Genomic DNA, 25,758 nt, shown 5'->3' with positions numbered 1-25,758 from the left:
ATGAGGGTAGGCATGGTCATCAGAAGTGAACCGGTCATGAAAGTCACGTTGCGAATAATGGCTAGTAGAGGAAAACACTGATCTGATGCTAAAATCTTATAGTCAATTATTGTCCATTTGTAAAAATTAATATTTAAGAGTTCAGAGTATGTTGTAAAATATTAAAAATTTGATTATAACAGAGTGTATATTATATGAAATCATTTTTTATAGTTTGCATGTGGTATCCACTGTTGAATGCATGAATGAAGATATAGCTCCTCTTTCTTGACCCCAGCAGAAAGCAGACCAGTGAGATTTCATCATATTTTCTTTCAATGTGCAGGCAGTGATGAGCAGCTTGGAAAATTAGTTTATAATGCTTTGGAAACGGCCACTGGCAACTTTGTGTCATTGCATGAGTGGGTCCTTCGGTGGCAGAAAAAAATGGGCCCGTTCCTTACCAGTCAAGAGAAGGAGAAGATTGATAAGTGCAAAAAGCAGGTGGGCATCCCAGGGGTCCCCTGAGCAGAGGCCTCTCCCCTCTACCCCCTACCCCCCATGCCCAACTTGATGAGGTAGCAGAACAAAAGAGCTGGGCTTTTAACTGGAGGTGATGGTGGGGGACCTGCTTCTTTTCCAGAGTTTTCTCAGCCCCTTGTTACCCCTTTCACCACACTCAGAACATGGTTATGACTTGTACGGCTTTTTCCTATACTCTTTTTCTGCCTTTCTGAGGGCATTAATACCCATCTCCACCTGGAGCTAATAATACTTCATTCTTGTGCTTTCTGCAATCTTTTTTTTAAGATTTTATTTATTTATTCATGAGAGACACACAGAGAGAGGCAGAGACACAAGCAGAGGGAGAAGCAGGCTCCATGTAGGGAGCCTGATGGCGGGACTTGATCCCGGGTCTCCAGGATCACGCCCTGGGCCGAAGGCAGACACTCAACCACTGAGTCACCCAGGTGTCCCTCTGCAATCTTTTGAAGTCTTTGCAGCAGATCTGAATTTTAGGGGACTGGACAATTTTAACATTAGTTTATAATGCTGAGTTTAAGGAGAATATTTAACATTGCATGTCACACAGTTACATAATAATGAGATTACAAACAGTAGGAACGCATTGTGTTTAGAAATATGTATTTCTGGTAGAAAAACTGGAAGTAAATATACTGAAATTGAAACGGTTTTTGTAGGATCCCTCGGTGGCTCAGTTGCTTCGCACCTGCCTTTGGCCCAGGGCATGATCCTGGAGTCCTGGGATCAAGTCCCACACTGGGCTCCCTGCAGGGACCCTGCTTCTCCCTCTGCCTATGTCTCTGCCTCTCTCTGTGTCTCTCATGAATAAATAAATAAAATTTAAAATGGGGGTGTAGTGACCATATGAGCAATTTGTGGGGTTTTTTTCTTTTGTGTTAGTACTTATTTAAAAAGGTTGACATTGATTCTTTATGAACAGGAAAGGCTTTTTCTTTCTTTTTTTTTTTTTTTTAAGACTTTTAAATTATTTTTAAGTAATCCCTACACCCACCATGGGGTTTGAACCCACAATCTGTGATCAAGAGTTGCCCACTGCACCGACTGAGCCAGCTAGTCACACTAATCAGGAAAGGTTTGTGAAAAAAATTAGTTTTTTTTTAATTTTAAAAATTAAAAAATAAAAGAGAAGAGCGATTAATTTGGGGGGCACCTGGGTGGCTTAGTCGGTTAAACATCCTGGCTTTTGATCTCGGCTCAGGTCTAGATCTCAGGGTAATGAGTTCCAAGCCCTATGTTGGGCTCCACCCTGGTTGTGGTGCCTACTTCCAAAAAAACAAGTTGCTTGCCAATTTGTATTTGTACACTAGATTTTGAGATCACAGAAGTTGAGAATTAAATTGCTTTCATCTTTATAAAGTGTTAGGTTGGCCTTACAATTTCGAGGAGGATACAGTTCAGAAAATATCCCTTCTCCTTTGAGAGTACATTTTCTTTTTTTTTTTTTTTTAATTTTTATTTATTTATGATAGTCACAGAGAGAGAGAGAGAGAGAGGCAGAGACACAGGCAGAGGGAGAAGCAGGCTCCATGCACCGGGAGCCCGATGTGGGATTCGATCCCGGGTCTCCAGGATCGCGCCCTGGGCCAAAGGCAGGCGCCAAACCGCTGCGCCACCCAGGGATCCCGAGAGTACATTTTCTATTAAATATTTAACTCGTGAAGTGAAACACCAGTTAATGCTGATCAATACAATATTATCTTAGTGGTGTTTTTCTTTACCAGATTCAAGGGGCAGAAACGGAATTCAACTCACTGGTAAAATTGAGCCATCCAAATGTAGTACGCTACTTTGCAATGAATCTCAAAGAGCAAGATGACTCCATCATGGTGGACATTTTATTGGAGCACATAAATGGGGTCTCCCTCTCTGCACATCTGAGCCATTCAGGCCCCATCCCTGTGCATCAACTCCGCAAGTACACAACTCAGCTCTTGTCTGGCCTTGATTATTTGCACAGCAACGACGTGGTGCACAAGGTTCTGAATGCATCAAATGTCTTGGTGGATGCAGAGGGCAATGTCAAGATTACGGACTACAGCATTTCAAAGCGCCTAGCAGACATTTGCAAGGAGGATGTGTTTGAGCAGAGCCGAGTTAGTTTTAGTGACAGTGCCCTACCTTATAAAACGGGGAAGAAAGGGGATGTTTGGTGTCTTGGCCTTCTGCTGCTCTTCCTCAGCCAAGGACAAGAATGCGGAGAGTACCCTGTGACCATCCCTAATGACTTACCAGCTGACTTCCAAGATTTTCTAAAGAAGTGAGTATCATTGAGATTCTCTCTAATTGCTCTTTACTCCTGACCTTTTTAAAGATTTTATTTATTTGGGGGCGGGAGGGCATGAGCAGGGGAAGGGGCAGAGGGACAAACAGACTCCCCACTGAGCGCAGAGCCCACAGCAGGGCTCTATCCCAGGCCCTCAGGATCCTGACCTGGGGTCCTGACCTGAGCCGAAGGCAGCCGCTTAACCGACTGAGCCCCCCAGGCTCCCCTCGTCCTGAACTTGTAATTGTGCTTGAATTTGCTCAGCATCTATGTGATATGTTTAAGCTGAAAAGTGAGGAACAGGATCGGAGTAAACATTCTTTGTTCTCCCAGCCCCTTTCCCAGCCACATAGCTTGTTTTCCTGCTTAACATTTTCATTCCCTTACCTCGAATATTGTCCTCCATTCACTAAGGCTTTAGGAAGATTTTCAAACTGCTTTTGAAGAGTGCCTAGTATATCCAGGAAGTTAACAGGGATTGCTCCAGGGACAGATGCCCACGTATTCCACATGGAAGTTGCTCACTATATCCCTTAGCTGCTGGCTCCTAAGGGGTTGAAGACAAGGCTCCCTATCTAGAAAACAGCATGAGGAACATCACAGTTCTGTCCCTTGTTCTTTGTAACCGTTCTTCATGAGCAGGGTCTCATTCAGCCAGGTCATAGAATGCAGTGACTTTCTCACACTGGCCATAGGATTTTCAACACTGGTAAATTCCAGGTATACATTTCCCTGCAGAGCCAAGTCCAGCTGCTTTGAGAGAGTTATTTATTGAAAGGTCCACCTAGGGCCTAATGTGTTTATTCGGGTCCTTCCCTGCGGTGCTTTGCAGCTTAGCCCCTGCCTCACTGCTCTGTCCAAGCCAGACGTGGGTTCTCTTGGTTTCTCTGTCAAACAAAAAATAAGATCCCTTCAGAGTGGGTTTTTTCAGACACTTCCCTGGTCCAACCTTCCTGTGGAAGTTGAGCTGGACTGGTTTCTTTCCCTTTCTGCCGCTCTGTCTTTTCTCTCTTTTTCCCAGCCATTCACTTTTATCCACTCACTACTGTTCCCATCTGTCTCAATTGCCATTTGACCCAAGCTGTATCGTTACTTGTTACTTACTCATTACCTATTACAAAGATGAAAGTAGCTGCCCTTCTGTTTAAGATCGTTTCTGTGTACTGTAAAACAGAAGCAGACATGATGTTACACAAAGAGGCCAGCTTTGATTCTTTATACCGTATTCCCTCCTGAAAGTATAGAAATCTTAAGATTTCCAAAGGAATCTTTTGCAACTTCTCTTAAATGCAATAGAACTTTAAAAATATATATTTAAATGCACCCGGAGGATGACATAGGCTAAAATGACCTCAGTGGAAATATGGCGCTAGGACCCCTGATAGACTCATTTCATTCTTCACAATGTCACCTTTTGCTTTCAGCCCTTCTTCACGGGTCAAGGGTGTTTTAGCAAATTGCATTATGTATTAAAAAAAACAACAACACGGGAAGGTTTAAGTGCGTGGTGTCTCTCACATTTTATAGCAAAATGACAGACTCACAACTTTCCTAGTTTTCTCCTTAGAGAATCACTCACTCCTGTTGGTTTCGAACTTTAGATCAGCACTACTTCTTACTCTGTTTAACATGGTTGTCCTTTAGTTTTTTGGTTTTTTTTTGTATATTCCTCTCTCATCCTAGACTGGTTTGATGGGCTTGGTGAAGGAGGAGCTGCCCTGTACTGTCCTTTACTGTTCAGCCCCAGTTAAACAAAGAAAAAAAAATCATTCACCAACAACACTAGCATGGCAACATTTATTTCATTTGTAGTTGTCTTTTGATTTCTTGGTGAATATCCTCTGGAGGAAGATTTTGCTCTGTATCAATCGCTGTGATAGGAAAGAGCCCTGACTGGAGCCAGACAGCTGGAATTACATGAGATCGGATGCGTTTAGGGTGGTATGGCCGTAGCCTGGACAGCTGGATTTAGATCCTACCTTTACCCCTTCCCGGCTGAGTACTTAAACTCTCTACCCTATGGTTTGTCCCTGTTAAAATGGATCATTTTAATTTAATACTTTTTTTTTTAAGATTTTATTTATTTATTCATGAGAGACACAGAGAGGCAGAGACAGGCAGAGGGAGAAGCAGGCTTTCCGCAGGGACCCCAATGCGGGACTTGATTCTGGGACTCCGGGATCATATCCTGAACCAAGGCAGATGCCCAACCGCTGAGCCACCCAGGCGTCCCTAATTTAATACTTTAATTTTATTTTTTTAAAATTTTTTTTATTTATTTATGATAGTCACACACACACACACACACACACACACACACAGAGAGAGAGAGAGAGAGAGAGAGGCAGAGACATAGGCAGAGGGAGAAGCAGGCTCCATGCACTGGGAGCCCGACGTGGGATTCGATCCCGGGTCTCCAGGATCGCGCCCTGGGCCAAAGGCAGGTGCCAAACCGCTGCGCCACCCAGGGATCCCAATACTTTAATTTTAATTTAGTAATTTAATATTAGTAGCACTGCCTACATCCCAAGGTGGCTGTGAGGATAAGATGAGCTCACACACACCTGTAGAGTGGCCTTGCTGAGACAATGTTATCAACTCCGTCCTCAGTAGAGAGGACAGTGAATCTAACAGGGTGACTTTCAGGCATTTCATCCTTTTTCAGAGATGAACCTAGCATTTGCCTGTGCTACTTAGAGCTACTATGATGCCAAAATGTTTGGCTCAGAAAATTTCATCTTTTTAACTGAGAATCCTGGTGGCTATAAAATCTCTTAAAGTTACAATTCATTCTAGGTAAGCTTTAAAATTTTCTTGATTATTGTCATAGTTGAGTTACAGGTGACAAGGGACTTGAGAAACCCAACAGGATGTGTCTAGGAATGTTCACTGTAGCAGTTTTTTGTACAAGTGAAAAATTGGAAATAATCTAAACGTGCAACAGAAGAATGTGTGTATCGTGAATAAATTCTGGGAAGCTCAAAAAAGATCTTATTATAGTACTGGCTTGGAAGAAAGATCTCTAAGACATATGGTGTAATATTATGATTTATAATAAGAAAGATATATTTGGTCTTCATCCCTGTTGCAAGCAGGGAGCTCTTAAAACCATTGGAATTTTCTAGGCAGTAAGGTGTCTCTTCTTCTGTTAATGAGGTAAATTTTGGAACTGGCCTAAGGATCCGCTCTGAGAATTTAGGCTGGTAGCCCAGGGAACTGACCTGACAACCAACCATTGACTAGAGGTGTTGAGCTTCCTAATCTGTGGGGTGAACAGAAGGGCTAGACATTGAATCGATCACCAGTGGCCAATGATTGAATCAGTCGTGTGTGTGTGTGTGTGTGTGTGTGTGTGTGTGTGTGTGTGTGTGTGTAGTGAAGCCTCCATAAAGACTCCAAAAGGAGGGACACCTGGGTGGCTCAGTGGTTGAGTGGCTGCCTTCAGCTCAGGTTGTAATCCTGGGATCCTCGGATCAAGTCCCACAGCAGGCTCCCTGCAGGGAATCTGCTTCTCCCTCTGCCCGTGTCTCTGCTTCTCCCTCTGTGTCTGTCATGAATAAATAAATCTTTTTTGAAAAATCCAAAAGCATGGGGCTTGGAGAGCTTGCAGGTTGGTGAACACATGAAGGTGCTGGGAGGGAGCCTTGGGCCGGCATGGAAGCTCTGTGCTTTCTCCACACACCTCGCCCTAAGCATTTCCTCTGTCTGGCTGTTCCTGAGTTATATCCTTTCATAAGAAAATATAAATAAATAATAAAATAATAAAATAAATAATAAAATAAAAAAATATTTTATTCCAGTAAATAAAATGTCTCTCAGTTCTGTGAAGCACTATAGCAGACTGATTGAATCCAAGGAGGAGGTTGTTGAGATCTCTGATCTGTAGCTGGATGGTTGAAAGCACAGGTTGCCATTGGCATCTACAAAGGATTGGAGGCAGTCTTTTTTTTTTTTTTTTTAATTTTTTTTTTATTTTAATTTATGATAGTCACAGAGAGAGAGAGAGAGAGGCAGAGACACAGGCAGAGGGAGAAGCAGGCTCCATGCACCGGGAGCCCGATGTGGGATTCGATCCCGGGTCTCCAGGATCGCGCCCTGGGCCAAAGACAGGCGCCAAACCGCTGCGCCACCCAGGGATCCCGATTGGGGGCAGTCTTAAAGGAATGAGCCTTCAACCTGTGAGATCTGATGCTATCTCTGGGTAGATAATGTCAGAAATGAGTCGAATTATGATACCCAACTGGTGTTAGAGAATTGATTGGTGGCTCCCCATCCCCCCAACAGTGGAATTGGGTACAAAACGTTTTCCATGGTCAAATGAAAAAAGCAAGTTGAGGATAATATAGGATGATGTCATTAAAAAAACGACATCCACAAAACAAAACTATATGTTATATATTATTGTGTTAAATGCATAGAAAAAAGCCTGGAATGACAGACACTGAAGGGGAGCAGAGGAATTGGAGAGAGATGGGATTTTGGTCAAAGACTATCATAATCAGTAATGTTTTAATATTTGCATGGAGAAGATAAGCTTTTTTACTGATATAATTAAAATTAATCTTGGGCAGCCCGGGTGGCTCAGCAGTTTAGCGCTGCCTTCAGCCCAGGACGTGAGTGATCCTGGAGACCCGGGATCGAGTCCCACATCGGGCTCTCTGCATGGCGTCTGCTTCTCCCTCTGCCTGTCTCTCTTTCTCTCTCTCTCTCTCTCTCTCGCTCTCTGTCTCTGTGTGTGCCTCTCATGAATAAATTAAATAAAATCTTTTTAAAAAATTAGATTAATCTTAAATTCAGAGGAAAAAAAAACAGTGTCTTAGGCAAATGCTTTTATTGTGGTCTTGTCCATTTCAAAGTATGGAATTAAGAGTGCCTTGCATTTTGCGCTGACATAAAAAAATAAGATGTTACCTGTTAAGGAAGTTACTGCGCCACTACATAGCTACAGGTGATATAGAATTCACAATGATGGTTGGTTCGTTTAAATATTGTTGAGAATTAGGGTAAAGTGCTCCCAAGTGGTGCTCCTTGAGTCATTGTAATTAAAGCAAACATCTTAGATTAGTTAAAACAGTTGTTCTCAGACTTTATCTTGAATTGAAATCACCTGGACAGCTTGATAAAGTGCAGATTACTGCCCAAACCACCAGAGCTGCTGGTCTTCTAGGACAAGGTTGGAATAGAATTTGTAACAAATTCCCAGATAATACTGGTACTGATGCCACCCCATCTTTAGAACCCACTGGGTTAAAGGTGTGGTTTGTCTTCATTAAAAGGCAAAAAATTATTTCTTAGAATATCAAACAATGTTCAAGGAACGAGAATTAAAAGAAAATACATGATAAAATGTGGGACTTTTTAAAAGTAGTCCTGAACCATTACCATGTTACTTCTTAGCAGGAACAGGCTTCATCCAAAGTTTATCCTATTGGGCCCCAACCCTGCACCAGCTATCACGTTTGCTCTTCTTTTGGAAAGCTTTGTTTTTCACTGGTCTCTGGAGAGGTCTAGGTTAGAACTCAATTATTTAGGAGGAATGATAACTTGTGGTATCTTGTAAAAAAAAAATTGTTCCATGAGGTGAGTCTTGCTGCCTCTAGAGAATGTCTATTTTTTGATTCCCCACTTACAGCCAGCCTGATGATCAGCATGTATTCACTTATGAGTAGATTTTGGTATCATGTGTATTTACATTATTTCTATAAATAAAAAAGAAAATAAACTGTTGGACTAACGAGTTTAGTGATTATTTTCTGTGTTGCTGAGATTCTTTCTGCCCTCTCACTGAGGTGTGTTTGCTTGGATGACAAGGAAAGATGGAGTCCCCAACAATTGTTGAAACACAGCTTTATCAATCCACAGCCGAAAATGTCTTTATTGGAACAGAGTCCTGACGGTAAGTCTGGTACCACTCTTTTTTAAACCCTGTTTGACATAAATTATTTTGAAAGGATGCAGAAGCCCAAGACTGGAACGGCCTGCCTCCATCATTTATCTTTTGCATACCGAGCTGTACATAAATCCACTCATTGAGTACATACTGTGCGTGTGCAACTGTTTTTGCCGTCCTGGTTTTTCCAGCCTCAACAGATCGAGTGTTCGTTGGGATAATCTCTCTCAGTGTTGGGTCCCCCTTCTTGTCCTGTCACCTTATTGCCATGTAACTAGATTTCCCTATTGCTACTCAAGGAGCAGACTAAGGAATCAATGGGTAGTAACTGTGTTGATAGCAGAGCTGGGGATGGGTGGGGAGACCCGGGTTTGGGTTCTGGCTCTATCAAGAAGTCATTCCCTCACCGTGGGTCTCACTCAGCCCTGCTCATAACCTGGGCTAGTGTATATGCCACCTACTTGAAGGAGAACGAGGTGAAGAAAAGTGTTGAAGGGTCTGTGCCAGGTAAGAGGTACTTTTTACCTAACTACGGGTTGGGTCCCCTTCTTTCAGCCCTGGCTTTGTTGTTGGGTTTTGCATCTCTTCCTGTTTTTCTAATGCTTCACTTGCCTCTCTCATTTTGTTTTAACTCAGATTCTGGAGGACAAGATTATGTTGAGACTGTTATTCCTAGTAAGCAGCTACCCAGTGCAGCATTCTTCAGTGAGACACAGAGACAGTTTTCCCGATATTTTATTGAGTTTGAAGAATTACAGCTTCTCGGCAAAGGAGCCTTCGGAGCTGTCATCAAGGTGTGGTTACAGAGTTGTGCCCAGGCCCTCTAGAGTCCTTCACTGTTCCCTCACCGCAGACTTAGGAAGTTCTTTTTTCAGAGTGGGGAGAGAAGTAAATATGACCATTTGAAACTATGATCATCATCACCTTTGCAGAATTAAAGGCTTTACCTAAAGTTACACTGGACACATTAAGAACTCATCATTTCCTCCTCCCTCCCTTGATGCAGTGCATTACTGTGAAAACCACATGATTATACCAGCGTTTCAAGTGGAGCCAAGACCTCTACATGACCATTTTTCTGTGCTTTGGTTCAGAAAGAAAATTGTCCTTTTTATCCCATTTGCTTTCAGAGGTGTTGTAGATAAAAGGGCTGTGAGGTTAGAGCTGAGGTGGGATTCACTGCAAAATGGCCCTAGATGGTCTCAGTGGCTTTCATTTCCCATCTGTTACTGAGAGAGAAAATTTGTGGTGCATTATGAAGATGTGCTGTTGTTAGGTCTTCCCTTCTGCATTCTGGTCTATTTGGGTGAATTTAGGATTACCTGCCCCTTGAGGTAGAGATTTCAGCTGTTCTTATGTAATTTAAGTATTTTGACTTTAGGAGACCCAGGCTAATAATGTATTATTAAAGCCACATAAGACATGTTATCTTTCACAAAATAAAATGGCCCATCATCAAGAGGGTATATGCCTGTTTAGGATTCTGAGAGTGTTATTAGGAAGGGTTACCAGTATTATTGTAGAAGGCCTTTTACAACAACCCCCAAAACAAAAAGTTTTTCTGTGGTAATCAGAGACAGAAGGACAATCTTAAGTTTTCCAAAAGGAAGTTACAGGATCATGGAAAATTTTCAACTTTAAAAAAATATATATTTTATTTATTTATTCATGAGAAACACAGAGAGAGAGAGGCAGAGACACAGGCAGAGGGAGAAGCAGGCGCCATGCAGGGAGCCCAACGTGGGACTCGATCCCAGGTCTCCAGGATCAGGCCCTGGACTGAAGGCAGCGCCAAACCGCTGAGCCACCCAGGCTGCCCTCAACTTTCTTCATAAAGTATAGACATGATCGTTAGGTGGTTAAATAGACCTACTGTGGGCAAATACTTAATTGGGTAATCCCAGTGCTCTACAGGGGAATGGATGATTGATGTATATATTATTCCTTTAACTCACTGTAATTTTGATCAAGTCCTTTAACTTGTTTGTATTTTAGATTCTTGAATGTGATACATTGTTAAACTCCATTTCCTTACTAGTACTAAAAAATGATGAGTAGAGGGTACCTACTTAGTAGAGGGTGGCTTAGTTGGTTAAGCATCTGCCTTTGACTTGGGTCATGATCTCAGGGTCCTGGTATAGCGCTCCTTTTGGGGCTCCATGCTCACTGGGGAGCTTATTTCTCCCTCTCCCCTGCTTGCTGCTCCCCCTGCTTTTGCTCTCTCTCTGTCAAGTAAATAAAATCTTTAAAACAAAAAAAAAGATGAGTAGGCTCATATAATTAAAACGTGTAGTAATTTAAGCCCCAAAGTTTTTCTGTGGCTTTTTCCATCTGAGGCCACAGCCCTCACACTTCATCACTTTCCAGGTTAGGGTAGGCCATTCTGTTCAGTGATTTGGCATTTCATGAGCAGCTGGCCCCATTATGGTCCAGGCATCTTTCCATTTTAATAAGTGAATCCCTGGGAGTTTGCAGTGTAGCAAGCTCCACACCCCACTCAGTGACTCAAGGCATTTGTGATGTTTTCCAAGTCTCAAGGTTGAAGACCATGCCAAGACTTTCCACTGTCTTCTACTCTATTAATGATATGGCAGTAAAAGAACACAGGGCTATAGCTTTTTGGGGCACATTCCATATTTCAGGTTGTGTGCCAGTTGGCTCACAAACCTTGTCTTTCAATTTTGTGACATTGTTACAAAGTAAGTATTATCCGCATTTTTCGGTTGAGGAAACTGACCTTCAGAGAAGTTACATAATTTGCATGAGGTTACATACATGTAGTAAGAGAGGAGACCATCATTCAGATTTGTATATGTTCTACTCAAAAGCATGTTCCTTGCCACTATTTCCACACAAAAATAATCTGAAACTCAATTTTATAATACTCCTTTCTCATTCTAATCGAAACCTATGAGAATGATGCTTTATTTTGTATTTTGTAATCAACTAGTTTGTCCCTCTGCCCATGGCCAAGTTGTTGCCTTTCATCACCTCAGCCGACCTGCACATTGGGTCCAGAATGTTCTAGTGAACAAAATTTTGTAAAAGTTAACTTCAGTCAATCCAGTGGCATCCTGTGACTGCCCAAGAGAGAAAATGTCTCTATGCAGCAGTTGGAGACTTTGGAACTTTCTCATGTATTTTTGTTTTTATTTTATTGTGTTCTTAATTGCATTGTTCTAGTCTTAAAACATATCGTCAATTATACATAAATCTTAGTAACAAACAGTCTTAGTAATAAAATCAGTGGGCAGTAATTGTGTTGATACTGGTTTTGTTTTACTGGGCCCTTGCTCAATGAGGTCTTGGTCCTAAGTACCTTACTCACCTCACACATTTCATCCTTACAGTCAGTCACCTATGAGGTGAGGGGGGTGGTGTACATGCCACTCATCTAGATGAGAAAAGTTTCAAAGAAGTTAAGTCATTTGTCCAAGTTTACGCTGTTTGGTACGTCCAGAATTAGAATTTATTTTCGGATTAACATTTTTTTTAGTTTAATTTTGGTTTAGTGACTTTAGGTATTAAAAAAAAAAAACCCTGTAGAGAAACTAAAATTGTGAAACCTTAGAGAAACAATCTGTAGAGAAACTAAAATTGTGAAACCTCTAAACCTGAGTTTAGAAAATAGTATTTGTTCTTAAAATTTTATTTATGTGAGAAAGAGAGACTGAGCATGAGCTGGCAGGACAGAGGGAGAGAGAGAGAATCTCAAGCAGACTCCACGCTGAGCATGGAGCCAGCACAGGGCTGGTTCTCACCGCCCAGGTGTCCCCAAAATAATATTTTTAAATATTTTATTTATTCACAAGAGACACAGAGAGAAACAGAGACTAGGCAGAGGGAGAAGCAGGCTCCTCACAGGGATCCTGATGTGGAACTCGATCCCTAAACTGGGATCACGCCCTGAGCCAAAGGCAGATGCCCAACCACTGAGCCACCCAGGCATCCCCAAAATAAATTTTAAGTGGGCTTAAAATAATAATTTCTTAGATTTGAGATGACATGTGATAGTGGAAAAGCAGAAATGTAATTGTCAGTGAAATTAATGATTCACATGCAGGTCATGTTTTCGCCAGGTCTCTTATTAAGCTAAATATACACGTAGTTTCAAGACTTTGTTCAGCTTAAGAGGTTGAAATATGTGGCACTCTACTGTAGCTGTTGGTTCTCATCCAGAACTCTGGGCTCCCCTTGGGAGGACATGGGGTCACAGGGTGGATGCGTGGCTGAGTGGCACCAGTTTCCCTCCTCTCCCTTCCCCGTGGCAGGTGCAGAACAAGCTGGATGGCTGCTGCTACGCGGTGAAGCGCATCCCCATCAATCCCGCCAGTAGGCATTTCCGCAGGATCAAGGGCGAGGTGACGCTGCTGTCGCGCCTGCACCATGAGAACATAGTGCGCTACTATAACGCCTGGATAGAGAGATACGAGCGGCCCGTGGGCCCAGGGATGCTGCCGCAGGACTCGGACTCATGGCCCCAGGCACCGGATGGGCGAGCTTTGTCCCAGCCGTCCCCAGGCAACGACAGCCCCGACGGCGACGGCGCCGGTAGCGTGGAGGCTGCCGCGCCACCGCCCATCCTCAGCTCCGTGGAGTGGAGCACATCCGGCGAGCGTTCGGCCAGCGCCCGCTTCCCCTCCGCCCGCCCAGGCTCCAGCAGCGAGGAGGAGGAGGACGACGACGACGACGATCACGAGGGCGTCTTCTCGCAGCCCTTCCTGTAAGAGCCTTGGAGGGGGCACTGGGCCCATGCCCCGGAGAGGGTGTTCCTTGGGAGAGCCAGGCTGCCACTGTGTTGGCAAAGAGAAATAGGAGTTCAGAAGTAACCATATTGAGACCGGAGGTGTCCATTCCCTGTAGTCTTCAAAAGATCTCCAGAATCCAGCCCCAAAGAAAGGAAAAATAGAAATTCCTTTCCAAGCCTCACCTTAGTACCATTGAGAGAAAGTTTTTTAAAGAGTATTCTTTTTTGTTTTGTTTTTTAAAGATTTTATTTATTTATTCATGAGAGACAGAGAGAGGCAGAGACATCGGCAGAGGGAGAAGCAGGCTCCATGCAGGGAGCCCGATCCGGGACTCGATGCCCGGACTCCAGGATCACGCCCCAGGCCCAAGGCAGACACTCAACCCCTGAGCCACCCGGACATCCGGGAATTTGATTTCTTTAGTATTTCTCTGTTTCTCTTTTTAAGACCTGCTTCAGATTCTGACAGTGATGTCATCTTTGAAGATGAGAACAGTAAGAGTCAGAATCAGGTAAGTAAATAGAAATTACACCATTTTATCATGGGTAGGCATGTAAGAAAACTAATGTTTGATGTTATAAACCTCGGATGGGATAGTAAAGCTTCACTCTGATATACAAATATGGAAACTGTCAATTTTAAAACATGATTGTTTAATTTTATGCTACACCTGTATTTATAGGCCTTAATTTGTCCACATAACCTAACATGCCTGCTTTTAGAAGAGAAGAGTAAATTGACATGCTGACTTTTGTTTTATTTCTTGAAATAACCATTTAACAGAGGATTTGGAGAAACATTATGTGGCTGGGGATAGGCATTCAATTGAGTGATTGTAGAATTACATTGGTCTCTATGTGACCAATTAATCTGGATTATTTATTCTCATAAACTGTCATCTAGAACAATGTTTTAACACTGAGCCATTATCTTGTAACAGGTTATGAAATCAGTTGAGGGCCACAACCAGCTTTATTTAATTTTTAGTGGTGTAGGGAAAGTGGAGAATGTGTATCACAATATCATCACAAGAAAGGTAAACAAGAAGGGTAAACTGTTGGTACAATGTGTCTCACATGAGTATATGAACTGGGTGTGATCTAAAATACATTTCTTTGTATGGATGAAGGCTGGAAAAGTTGGAAAAACATTATTCCAGGTCTTGGATTCTGCTCAATTTGCTCTTCCCCTGCCTAGCCAGCAGAGCCCCTGAATGCTGGTGCGTGGCCCTGACCACTAGGACTGTCTGTTGTTGGTGCAGAGGAAACTTCTATGGTAGGACGTTGAGTGCCACAATTTCATTTCCAGGAGTAAATATAGAATTAAAAGCAGTTATATGAGTGCATTAGTTGTAGATAAGGAAAAGTCTACATATAGGCCCTGTTAGATAGGCAGTTAAATTGATTTGAAGGAGGTTTGAATGCATTCCCCTCCCCCCCCAGCATTTTTTAGAGATAACTACCTTTTTTCATTAGAAGCACTTTCAATCAATCAATAAATAAAATTTTTAAAAAGCACCTTCAAGTCGTCTTGGCTTAAATTTATAAATTATAACCTATACTTCTTTGAATTTAGCATTAGTTCTGCATTTAATTATTATGGGAGCACCAAATTTATAATCCTGGTTTTGCTCAGTTAAGGGCAACATCCCACGGGCATTCTATTGATGAGTAGAAACCTCCAAGAGATTAACGGTTTTCTACAGATGATCCCCAGGGTATGTAAATGATTCAAGAGTTCAACTTGATTATTTGCAGAACAGAAGTGCCTTTGTTTTCTTTGATAAAGGAAAAATATTGAAAAATGCTTCCACAAACTGTAAAGCAGAAACCATCTCATGCTGTTTCATGCTTTTACCTCAGTTGGTGCTTTTCCCCTGGGTGGTATTGGCGAGGGGGAGTATTTAAATACATTTATTGGAAGAATAAAAGACCCTTTTAATAAAAGGGACATGGATTACAAAACTAGCTGTAGGGGAAGAATAGACTAGCCCTGTGGAGAAGCAGTCTGCAGGATCAGTCACAGGCAGTGGCAGGTAGCATAGTCACAGGCAGTGGCAGGTAGCATAGTCACAGGAAGTGGCAGGTAGCATAGCCCACAGTGTGCCTTTTGGTAGTTTCATATTTAAGATGTTTTGGCTAAAGATTGATCTCTCATCTTCTGTTTCTGAAGAAGGGCTTTCCATTAAATCTGAAACCTTAAAATATCAGCTTGTATACATTCTGCCATTCTCAGCCATAGAAAGATATCTGTGGTGAGAATGAATCAACTAGATTTGGAATCTTTCTGTAGATCGCACAACTGTAATATCTATTTCCTATTTCCTGCATCTTTATTATATATAGTGACATGCCTGTGAACTACACAGTAGATTCTGGTAACAGCACAATTGCCTTTTAGATGCTGGAAGCATCTGAAGGACAGAGGTTGCGTTCTGCTGATGCCTCCCCTCTAAGGCAACTGGATGTCCATGTGTGGTGGAGGTGGGCACAAATGACTTGAGGATGGTGATGATCATGTTCCATTTCAGCTCCCATTTTTTAGTTCTCACGTGTTCCTCTTGGATTAGGAAGAAGACTGCAATGGGAAGAACAGTTGCCATGAAAGTGAACCATCGACAACCATTGAAGCTGTGCACTACCTGTATATCCAGGTGAGGCCCTGGCACGAGTGCATCTTGGCGACACAGCAGCTCCCAGTGGTTGCTGGTGGGTGTGTTTCTGAAGGCTAAAGCAAAACAGTGGGCAGAAGGGGGCCCCCCGGCACTGCCAAAGATTAATTGACTGGAGAGGATTACAGCATAGAAGCCATTCCCCCTAGCCTTGAACCCGTATTTTCTGTACTGTAGCAGGAGATGGCATAGGGCTGTAACAGTTCTCATCCTAGATCCCCCAGTCACAGCTGTGTGAGCTCAGACAAGTTTCTCCCACATTCTGTGCCTATCTAGCTATCCCAGTGACATGTGAAGAATAAGAGAAATAACATCTTTAAGGTAATTAGAACCATATCTGAGTTCTGTAAACGCTAGACTGTGCACATACAGACATTCCACTTTGTCTACCAAGTTGCATCGGGACAGGTAAGTGCGATGCCTCTGCATCCTTGCATGTGCAGAAGAAATACCAACATAGCTTTAGGCAAAGTACCTGAAGTTGTCCTGGAACCTCTGGGTGACAGAAAGCATAGGGAAACCAGTTCCAATGGGGCTTTCCTGAAAGGAAGCCTGCTCATATGCCTGAGGGACAGAGTCCTGGACATGGTGAACTCTGCCCATAGAGGGAAGATCACAGACCATTGAGGAACACTCTGCTCCTCCCCTCAAGCGAATAAGGCCATGGGTGTCATTATTAGTATTTTCATCACATCATTAAGTGTGAGATGCAGTACTATGTGCCAGAAGTGAAGCCTCAGACAAGTATAGGGTTTCAATTCTTTTTTTCAAATTTTGTTTATTTATTTGAGAGAGCACGGAGCAAGGGGTACAGAGGGAGAGGGAGAAGCAGACTCGCCACTGAGCAGGGAGCCCAATGTAGGGCTCCACCCCAGGACCCCAGGATCATGACCTGAGCAGAAGGTAGATGCTTAACCGACTAAGCCACCCAGGTGCCCCAAGGATAGTGTTTCAAAACAGATTAATTAGGCGGTTGCTTTCCTGCACTTAGAGCTAGTTTTAAGTAATGTCAAAACCTTTGTGGTACAACTCGCATACATGATGAAGCATTTGTCCCCTAAACCCCTCACTGTGTATGGACTCCGTGGCATCAGTCTCTAGACAGTTAGGAATCAGAAGTACATAGGAGAGGTATGTCCAGAGGTGTGGTAGGATCACAGTCTGGGAGTCACAGGCCCTCGTGGGGACTGGAGGATGAGTCAGAATGGGGACTGGAGGATGAGTCAGAATCTGTGGGTGGTTATGCAGAGCATGAGGGGATGTTCCTCTCTTTAAAAACAGCAAAACCCTTCTTCATGAGAAATGTCAGTTCTGGCTCTGGTTTGAATAGGCCAGTTTCAAAATCAAATGCTACATGTTGATTTAAGATTTAAATGATACTGCATTGTTTTCTGATATATTAATATTTGAGAATCGGGTGAGAAAGAACTGTGTCCGGAATATTTTGATATTTACAATATTTTGCTCTAGACTTGAAGGTCATTGTTGCTAATTCAAAGGACAAATGAGAAAGGCTAATGACATTGGAGTTTTAATTAGCCTTTCTTAGATAGAATTTGGAAACAATCGTGTAAAACAAACTTTTACTCAATGCTGAGTTTTTTTCATTATACGAAAAGTAATGAAATTATTTATGACAGGGATTTTTAGACAAGTCTTATTTTTTAGTGAACAATAATAAGAAAAATTAAAATGGTTATGTTGGGGTGTTGAGATAATGCCTCTTTCCCCCCAATTTTTTAAAATACTGTTGGTTTCTTTTCTCCATTAAACAAATGTAAGCCTTTCCTTTAACTATTTAAAATCCAGAGCACTTGTTTTATAATGGAGGATCACATTAATTGCCATTGTCCTCGTTAATTGAAACCCTATGCCATCAAATGCTACCTGGTTTGTTCTTGTCCCCAGATGGAGTACTGTGAGAAGAGTACTTTGCGTGACACCATTGACCAGGGGCTGTATCAAGATACCATCAGACTCTGGAGGCTTTTTCGAGAGATTCTGGATGGATTAGCTTATATCCATGAAAAAGTAAACGTTATAACAGTTCATACCTGAAAACTGAATGTTTTTGTGAAACTTATGATAAAAAAAATACTGTGAGATTGGCAAAAAACAGAAACAGGGAAAATTATGGGTACGTTGAAATCTATTTTTATAGGTTAGACATGACAAAAGATTGTGTAAAGTATAAAAGAAGAATAGAAGTATCAAAGTTTAAAGAAAAATTGAAGGTTAGGACAGGGGTCAGCAAACCGTGGCCATGGTGTCAAATCTAAACTTTACCTGCTCTTATTCGACCTGTGAGGTAAGAATGGCCTTTACATTTTGTCTTGCTTTTTCAGTAGGCTCCACACCCAGTGTGGAGCCCAGTGCAGGGCTTGAACTCACAATCCTGAGGTCAAGACCTGCGCTGAGATCAAGAGTCAGACACTTAACCGACTGAACACCCAGTAGCTTTTACATGTTTAAAGGATTGTAAAAAAATCAAAAGATAAAAAAAAAAAAAGAATCAAAAGATCATTTCATGACACATGAAAATTCTGTGAAATTCAAATTTTAGTGTCCACAAATAAAGTTTTTTTGGAACAGGGCCATGCGTATTTATTTACATATCGCCTATGGCTGTGTTTGTGCCACAACCATGGAGTTGTGACAGAGAATGTATGGCCCATAAAGTATAAAATACTTACTTTAAAAAAAGAGTTCTCCAACCTCTGGGTTAAGCAGAAATATTGCAGCACGCATGGAATGCAAGGATGATTCCTTGAGTTGTTTAGAATAAAGTGAGTGTGATTGATATAGGCCCAGTTATTTGATTCTAATTGGCCTAGTGCTGTCCTTCCTAGGAACATGGAGAAACTAGAAAGTCATCTAGCAAGGGTAGAGATGAGACTGAGAACCATAGATCACTATCTAGTAGAGAATGTTATTTTAGAAAGCTAGAAATTGTCACGACACTGTAAATGCTAATGGACCTGGTCAGGATGAAGCACTACTTACATTTTAAAAATGGGATTGTCTAATGGATTAGGCAGTGTAAACATGTTTTTTCCCCTTTGCCTCAATTTTCTTTAACCTTAAAATGTTTATACTGTACTATATTTATACTAAAAAACCGACTGTGATTTACATATGTCTTAATTTATAAATGATTTGATGGAGTGAGATTTGCAGGATCAGAAGTAAAAATGAATTCTAATCATGGCCATTAGAACTGTTACAGTGATATCACCCAGGGTCCTAGAACCATGCCCCGAGTGCTCTCTTCCTTTACATCTCATTTGCTCAGCATCTGCTAATCATCTGCTGGGTGTCTGATGCTGCGCTACACCTAGAAATGCTGCCAGGCACGAGGGTATAGCAAATCCCATTCTTGTTCTTTTTTGAAGGAGCCAAAATTTACCTTCATATAATAGTGAAGAGATCATATAGTAAGATGTTTTAATTACATTTTAATTATTTCCTACGTTTTATTACCTGAACTAGTGAACATCCTATGGATGCCATTAGGTAGGAGAGAAAGCCAAGTTCACATAACAGCTAATAATTGAGCACTTACGTGTGTGCTGGGGATACAAGTTGAATTAGAATCACTGTCAAAGGCTTCGTAGGTGAGTTGGCACTTGGGAGGTTGGCCCAGTTCAAATAACTGGAGAAAACAAGAATTTTTGAGGCAGGGAACATAGTGTGAAGAGAAGAATAGAAGAAGGCATGGAAATGGTGTGTGTCTCCCCAGCCAGATATGCAGCAGGGTTTTGTGATGCCACAGAGAGTTTGGGAACCTGGTGGGAGGGGGCTTTGGATGTCCCAGGCAACCAGTAGAATTTGACCTCATCCAGGATCACCAGCAGGTAGACTGGGAGATGATGGCAAGGTCATGGCAGGACAGTTGGGAGACCATGCAGAGACCAGACAGCCTGGACCAGTGTAGTCTGAGGGAGAAGACCTCAGCTGCTTCTCATCATTAGGTTGGCCTTTGAAATTAGGAAACAGGTAAACTATAAACTGTGCTTGGGAAACAGTTCTTTGCTCTCTTCCATCAGGGAATGATTCACCGGGATTTGAAGCCTGTCAACATTTTTTTGGATTCTGATGACCATGTAAAAATAGGTGATTTTGGTTTAGCGACAGACCATCTTGCCTTCACTGTGAGTATATTTCAGATTAAACTGTGCCTGAAAAATGGACCTGTGTGCCTTTTTTATCCTGTCTTCATGATTATGAGTTGATTGAACTCTGCTCTGTAATCCTCAGGAAATTCTGCAACTCTTAAGGGGCGAACTACAAATGATCCTATAGGTTTTGAAAGGATGAATACATTTTAGTGAGGATGTTCCATTTGGGAGACATAAAATTATTGGTTTGTGGATGATATATAGCAAAGGCATATAAGAGTTTATGAAATAATTTGGTAGTTTGGTCTACCATGCCAGGTACTAGGCTAGATGCCATACCTTTTAGGGGCTTTTAGTTAGTTTAAGGAAATAAAGCTCAAAAAAAACATGGAACACCAGAAGAACCAGTCCTAGATATCATGTAATTCAGAAGGTATTTGTTCTTCACAGCATTATTGAGTAGTTGTTTAACATGCCAAGCTAAAATAATGTGAAGTGAGAGAAATAGTGCTATACATAAAAGGAAAGAGAAAATTTACATATAGTTATGAGGACCCCGAAAGGCAGTATAAAGAAAGGAGCATATCAGGTGGCCTTAAAGGATGGGTGGGAGCACAGCAGGCTGAGATTGAGGGTAGACTAGGGTAGGGGAGCCCAGAGAGAGAACAGCATTAGCAAAGGCCTGGGCTGAACAGACATATCTGGAGGCCTGCATGTTGTCTGGTTGGTTAAAACTATGAAGCATTAGGGCAGCAGTAAAGATGTTGGAAAGTTGGGTAGTCTTGTGGGTGGCAAGGCCTTAAGTGCCAGGGGAAGAGTCTTATAAGCCGGAGTTATTAGGCACAAAATCTCTAGGACATGCAGTTAATTATAAGGGTGGTCAGAGATTTGGATCGATGTTAAGAATGATCATAGGGACAAAACTAGAAGGTGATGTTAAGAGTGAAAAGTGAGGAAATGGAAGGGGGCCAGTGACGGTGTGGTCCTGAGCAGAACAGCAGGGCATTTTGAAGAGTGAGTACTAAGACCAAGGAAGGGCCAGATGGTGGCAATCTTGATTCCCCAAACCGAAGAATTTGACCTCCTATCTGGAGCTGTTAGTATAGTGAGTAGATAAAAGCGGAAGGCTGCTGAGGCCTCCTGACCGGGCCAGAATCCTTTCCCTGCTATGTCCTTGTGACCTGCCCTTGGACAGGTTAGTTAACCTCTCATTATGTCATCTCCTCAACCTGGCTCATGCTAAAACCTTGAGAGTTGTTGACAGGATAAAATGAGGTCCATAAAGCACCTGGAGCAGCGCATGCCATTGAGAATGTTAGAGACGCTGTTGTGGATGGTGGTGCCTGTGATGGGATCCTGTGGAGTGACAGTGGGAGAACGGTGACTCAGGGTAGTGTGTGAGATGGTGCTGCCACACGGACAGCGGAGCAGGGCCAGGCCACCTGGGAGGTCCTCGCCATGACAGCAGGACAGACTTGGTGACTGGCCTCTAGGAAAGAGGAGTAGACACTGACCCACATAAGGGAACAACAGTGGGAAAGTTAGAAAAGTGGGCTTGTGGTTGTTGTCAGTACACCCTTAATCCTCCTCGGAAATAGATTCTGCTTTGGCATTTGCAGATGTGAAAATAAATTGGTTTCTCTTTGGGGGCTTTCTGCCTTAAAGAAGGAGTTCCTCAGTGACCTGCCCTCCTTCTCTGTCTTGATCTCGGGGGGTTTCCAGGGAGCCCCACGTTAGCAGGCTAGGTCAACTAAAAATATATTACAGAGAAAGCATCAGCGTAATTATTCTGCTTTCTGTGTGTGATTTTTCAGTCTTCATTTACTAACATTCCATTCCTGTGGAATAATAGAACATTTTATTTTTTTTTTATTAGAACATTTTAATAGTGATATTTGGCTGGCTTATATTTTTTAGGCTGACGGCAAGCAAGATGATACAGCAGATCACTTGATTAAATCAGACCCCTCAGGTAAATCCAGAAGACTGTATATTTAATTAGTGTATTGAAAAACAGAACACAAGATTTTCTTCCCTTATTCTCTCTCTGTCTCTCTCTCTCTCTCTCTTTCTCTTTTTACATGCAAAAGGCTGTGCAAATATAACATACCATCTGAGGAAATCAGATACATATATATACCCATGAAACTATCACTCCAATCTATGTTTTTTGCTTTGTTTTGTTTTAAAAATTGTATTTATTCATGAGAGATACAGAGAGAAAGACAGAGACACAGGCAGAGGGATCACACTCTGAGCCGAAGGCAGATGCTCAACCACTGAGCCTCCCAGGTATCCCTCACCTTGATCTATGTTATAAACATATCCATAACTCCAAGTTTCTTCCTGCCCTCTTAATTACTATTACTTAATTTTGTGGTAAGAACACTCAACATAAGATCTGCTCTCTTAGGAAAATTTTAATGTGCCATCCAGTAAAAAATTTCATACCTGAAACCTGTTTTTCATCTGTAAAGATTTTATTCTAAATCAGATTACAAAAAAAAAATCAGATTACAATCACTGATTAACAAAATCATGAAAATGCTTCCCCCCTTCACTATATTAATTGTTCCTCGAAACGCCAAGAAATTAGAACTTCAGTTAGTATAATTGGCTCCCATGGATAGACAGTTACATTTGGACCCCATGTGGTAATGTGAGGTTACCTCATGATCTGGGATGTCTGGGGTCTTCTATCTGCACCGCCCCTCTGGAACAGCAAAGACCTCCTGTGTGGAATAGAGTCTGTGGCCATTCATGACTTCCGGGTAATCCCTCTGTGAAATGAAGGCAGCTGCTTCCTCCAAATGCAGTGAATAGTTAACAGATCATGCCTCACTCTTAAGAAACCTTCCCTCCCACCAACTTTTTCTTTTAAATAAATAAAAATTTGCCTTACCTCTAAGTCTTATTAGAAAGCCTTCCCTCTGCTTTCTTCCATGCAGGTCATTTGACTGGGATGGTTGGTACTGCTTTATACGTAAGCCCAGAGGTCCAAGGAAGCAGCAGACCCACGTACAACCAGGTAAAGGGGAAGCTTTCTGGGGAGGAGAGGTCTCAAGAATGAGACAGTAGTAAGAGCCTCAAGATCACAGCATTTGGGGTAAGTTACCAGCCGAAAAAGGAACATTCATTCCTTTGATACATATCTACTTGTATGTTGAGTTAACCACTCCACTGAAGCTGGCAGTGTTGCTGCTAAAGACCTTATAGTCCATCCATCCAAAGAGCATTTGCACCTACCTGCTCCTAGGCTAGGTCTCGGAAATACAGAGAACAGGACAGTTGACTAATAAGACAGGTGTCTTGTTCCAGCCCTTGGGGACCTTAACCTTTGATGGATGAAAAAGATGATAAGTGAACAAATAGTCACAAATTATTAAGAAAAGAAATGGACTCCAGGGACCAGAGAACAATAGGAGGCATCATCTTCAGATAAACTGAGCAGAGAAGGCTTCCCCAAGAGGATGGCTTTAAGGATAAAGAAGGGACAAGCCACATACATTGAGAGTGGAGAAGGGAAAAGGGTAAGCAGAAGAAATAGCATGCATAGAGAGAGAACTCTGTGTGAGCGCTCACTTGGCACATTTGAGACGATCCTGAAGCACGTCCATGCAGCTGCAGCCCAGTGAGCAGCAGGGGAGAGAGGCATGAAATGAAGCTGGAAAGGAAGACCAGGATCAAGTGATGCAGGGCCAGCTTAACCATGATGAGGAGTGTGTTCAGGGAGCCCACTGCAGGGTCTTGAGCAGGAGCGTCACTGCAGCTGCTGCTGAAGGCTTGGCAGGAGGCAGGTGGAGTGGCTGCTGGCTGGAAGCGGGTGGAGAAGTATGCTCACATAGGACACACGGTGGAGGGGAGTAGCCAGGCGTTCTCGATGGGGTGCTGCTGGGTGGGGGAAAGGAAGGGTGATAGAACAGTGCTCAGGGTTCTGCTGGAGCAGCTGGGAGCAGCAGGCTTATTGCCCAAGATGGAGAGGGGACAGCAGGAAAATTCCATTTGGGGGGCATGATAATTGGAAATGGCCTGAGGACAGATCCAATAAGAGATGTCCAGTAGGTTATTGGAGACTCAGGAGTTGGGTTCGGAGGAAAGGTCAGAATCAGCGGCGTAAAACTGAGAGTCATCAGTGCGCAGATGGGATTTAAAGGCATGAGACCAGTGGGACCACTTAGGGCAAGAGTATAAGCTAAATTTCAAAACTTTATTAGGCAGTTCACATCAGAGCGTATTTTCAGCTTGCAGTGAAACCCAAGCCTGGGTTTTGTTTTTATTTTAAAAATGTTGTTTATTTATTTGCCACAGAGAGCACAAGCAGAGGGAGCAGCAGGGAGAGGGAGAAGCAGACTCCCCACTGAACAGGGAGCCTTATGTGGGACTTGATCCCAGGACCCTGAGATCATGACCGAGCCGAAAGTAGATGCTTAACAGATTGAGCCACCCAGGTGCCCTGGGTTTTGGCTCTGACAAGGAGTGCTGGGCAGTGATATAGAATTATCCAGACCACCAAATACCCAGCGGAAGTGAGGATCAGGGGAGATGGGCATGCAAGTGCAGTGGGTGTGCAAAGGCACCTTTAGCACCACCTCTCTGAGTTCAGTTTGCAAAATGTGATGAAATCCACAGAGGCTCTATCAACCCTTTAGCCCAGCAGTTTCCCCCTTTTGAAATTTACCCAGAGGAAACAACATCGTCCAAAAAGTTGACTATAAAAGGGGCTTGTCACAGCATTATTTAAAATGGTGAAAAATAACAGTGTTTAAAGATAAATGGTTAAATAAATAATGGGATTTCCATGTAATCGAATTCAATATGTCATGAAAATCATGTTTTAGGAGCCTGTTAGAAAAATGATACACTACTGAAAAATATTCTCGCCATCTTAAGGGAATGAAAGTTGCAAAACGTATGGTAGTTTTATAGTGTGTGCGTTGCATGCATTTAAACAACAGCAGGGAGGGTGTGCTCTGTCGGATATCAGTAGGATATATCCTTGAACAGTGGGATGGTGAGTGATTGCTGTTTTTCTTGGTGCTTTTCTGTATGTTCCACATGTTCTTTAGCCACCGCTTAGGAAATGCCACAGCAAATGTGGTTTCTTTTGACTTGGAAGGTCACTGGTGATTGAGTCTCTCCTTACTAATCCTTGAGGCCAAATTCATGCAAGACTTGCCCTTGAAAGTGGCTTGTGTGCCTATATGCGTTTGCCACGTAGAACCTGCCCATCAGGCATGCTGCCTCCTGCATATCATCACCACCCCCCTCTCCCGGCCGCTCCCTACCTGGGACTGTGCACCGACTTGCCCTTGCTCTTCTTGAATTGCACTTCTGTGTTCTGTTAGGATTAGTCACATGATCTTTCTGTTGTGCTGGTTTTCTGTCTTCATTGGTATGGCTTTGCAATCAGTAGTTGACCTCTGCTATCAAACTGCAGATTTTGGTCTGCATTTCGCTTTTGAGTTGATTAGTAAAGATGCAAAGCAAAACAAGCAAATTCCTCTGACAGATCTCAGTGGTCTTCACTCTTTCGTGATTACTCA

At 42.5% G+C, this 25,758-nt stretch overlaps 1 protein-coding gene across 6 annotated transcripts in view; it reads left to right on the top strand.

Annotated features, from left to right (window-relative positions):
* EIF2AK4 (eukaryotic translation initiation factor 2 alpha kinase 4) overlaps nt 1-25,758 on the top strand; it is a 98,268-nt gene that overhangs the window by 33,270 nt on the left and 39,240 nt on the right. For all 6 annotated transcript variants that reach the window (XR_005986119.1, XR_005986118.1, XM_041744547.1 and 3 more), the window contains 11 exons: nt 326-483; nt 2,247-2,782; nt 8,578-8,684; nt 9,315-9,472; nt 12,950-13,401; nt 13,874-13,937; nt 15,996-16,079; nt 18,006-18,128; nt 20,144-20,248; nt 22,133-22,187; nt 23,164-23,243. Coding sequence is in view for 4 of the 6 variants with exons in the window: in XM_041744547.1 (XP_041600481.1) it covers nt 326-483; nt 2,247-2,782; nt 8,578-8,684; nt 9,315-9,472; nt 12,950-13,401; nt 13,874-13,937; nt 15,996-16,079; nt 18,006-18,128; nt 20,144-20,248; nt 22,133-22,187; nt 23,164-23,243 (1,922 nt within the window). In the remaining 2 variants the exon portion in view is untranslated. The remainder of the gene's footprint in view (nt 1-325; nt 484-2,246; nt 2,783-8,577; nt 8,685-9,314; nt 9,473-12,949; nt 13,402-13,873; nt 13,938-15,995; nt 16,080-18,005; nt 18,129-20,143; nt 20,249-22,132; nt 22,188-23,163; nt 23,244-25,758) is intronic.

This window comes from Vulpes lagopus, chromosome 2, assembly GCF_018345385.1.
Source record: "Vulpes lagopus strain Blue_001 chromosome 2, ASM1834538v1, whole genome shotgun sequence".
NCBI lineage: Eukaryota > Metazoa > Chordata > Mammalia > Carnivora > Canidae > Vulpes > Vulpes lagopus.
This window is presented reverse-complemented; position numbering and strand designations above follow the sequence as displayed.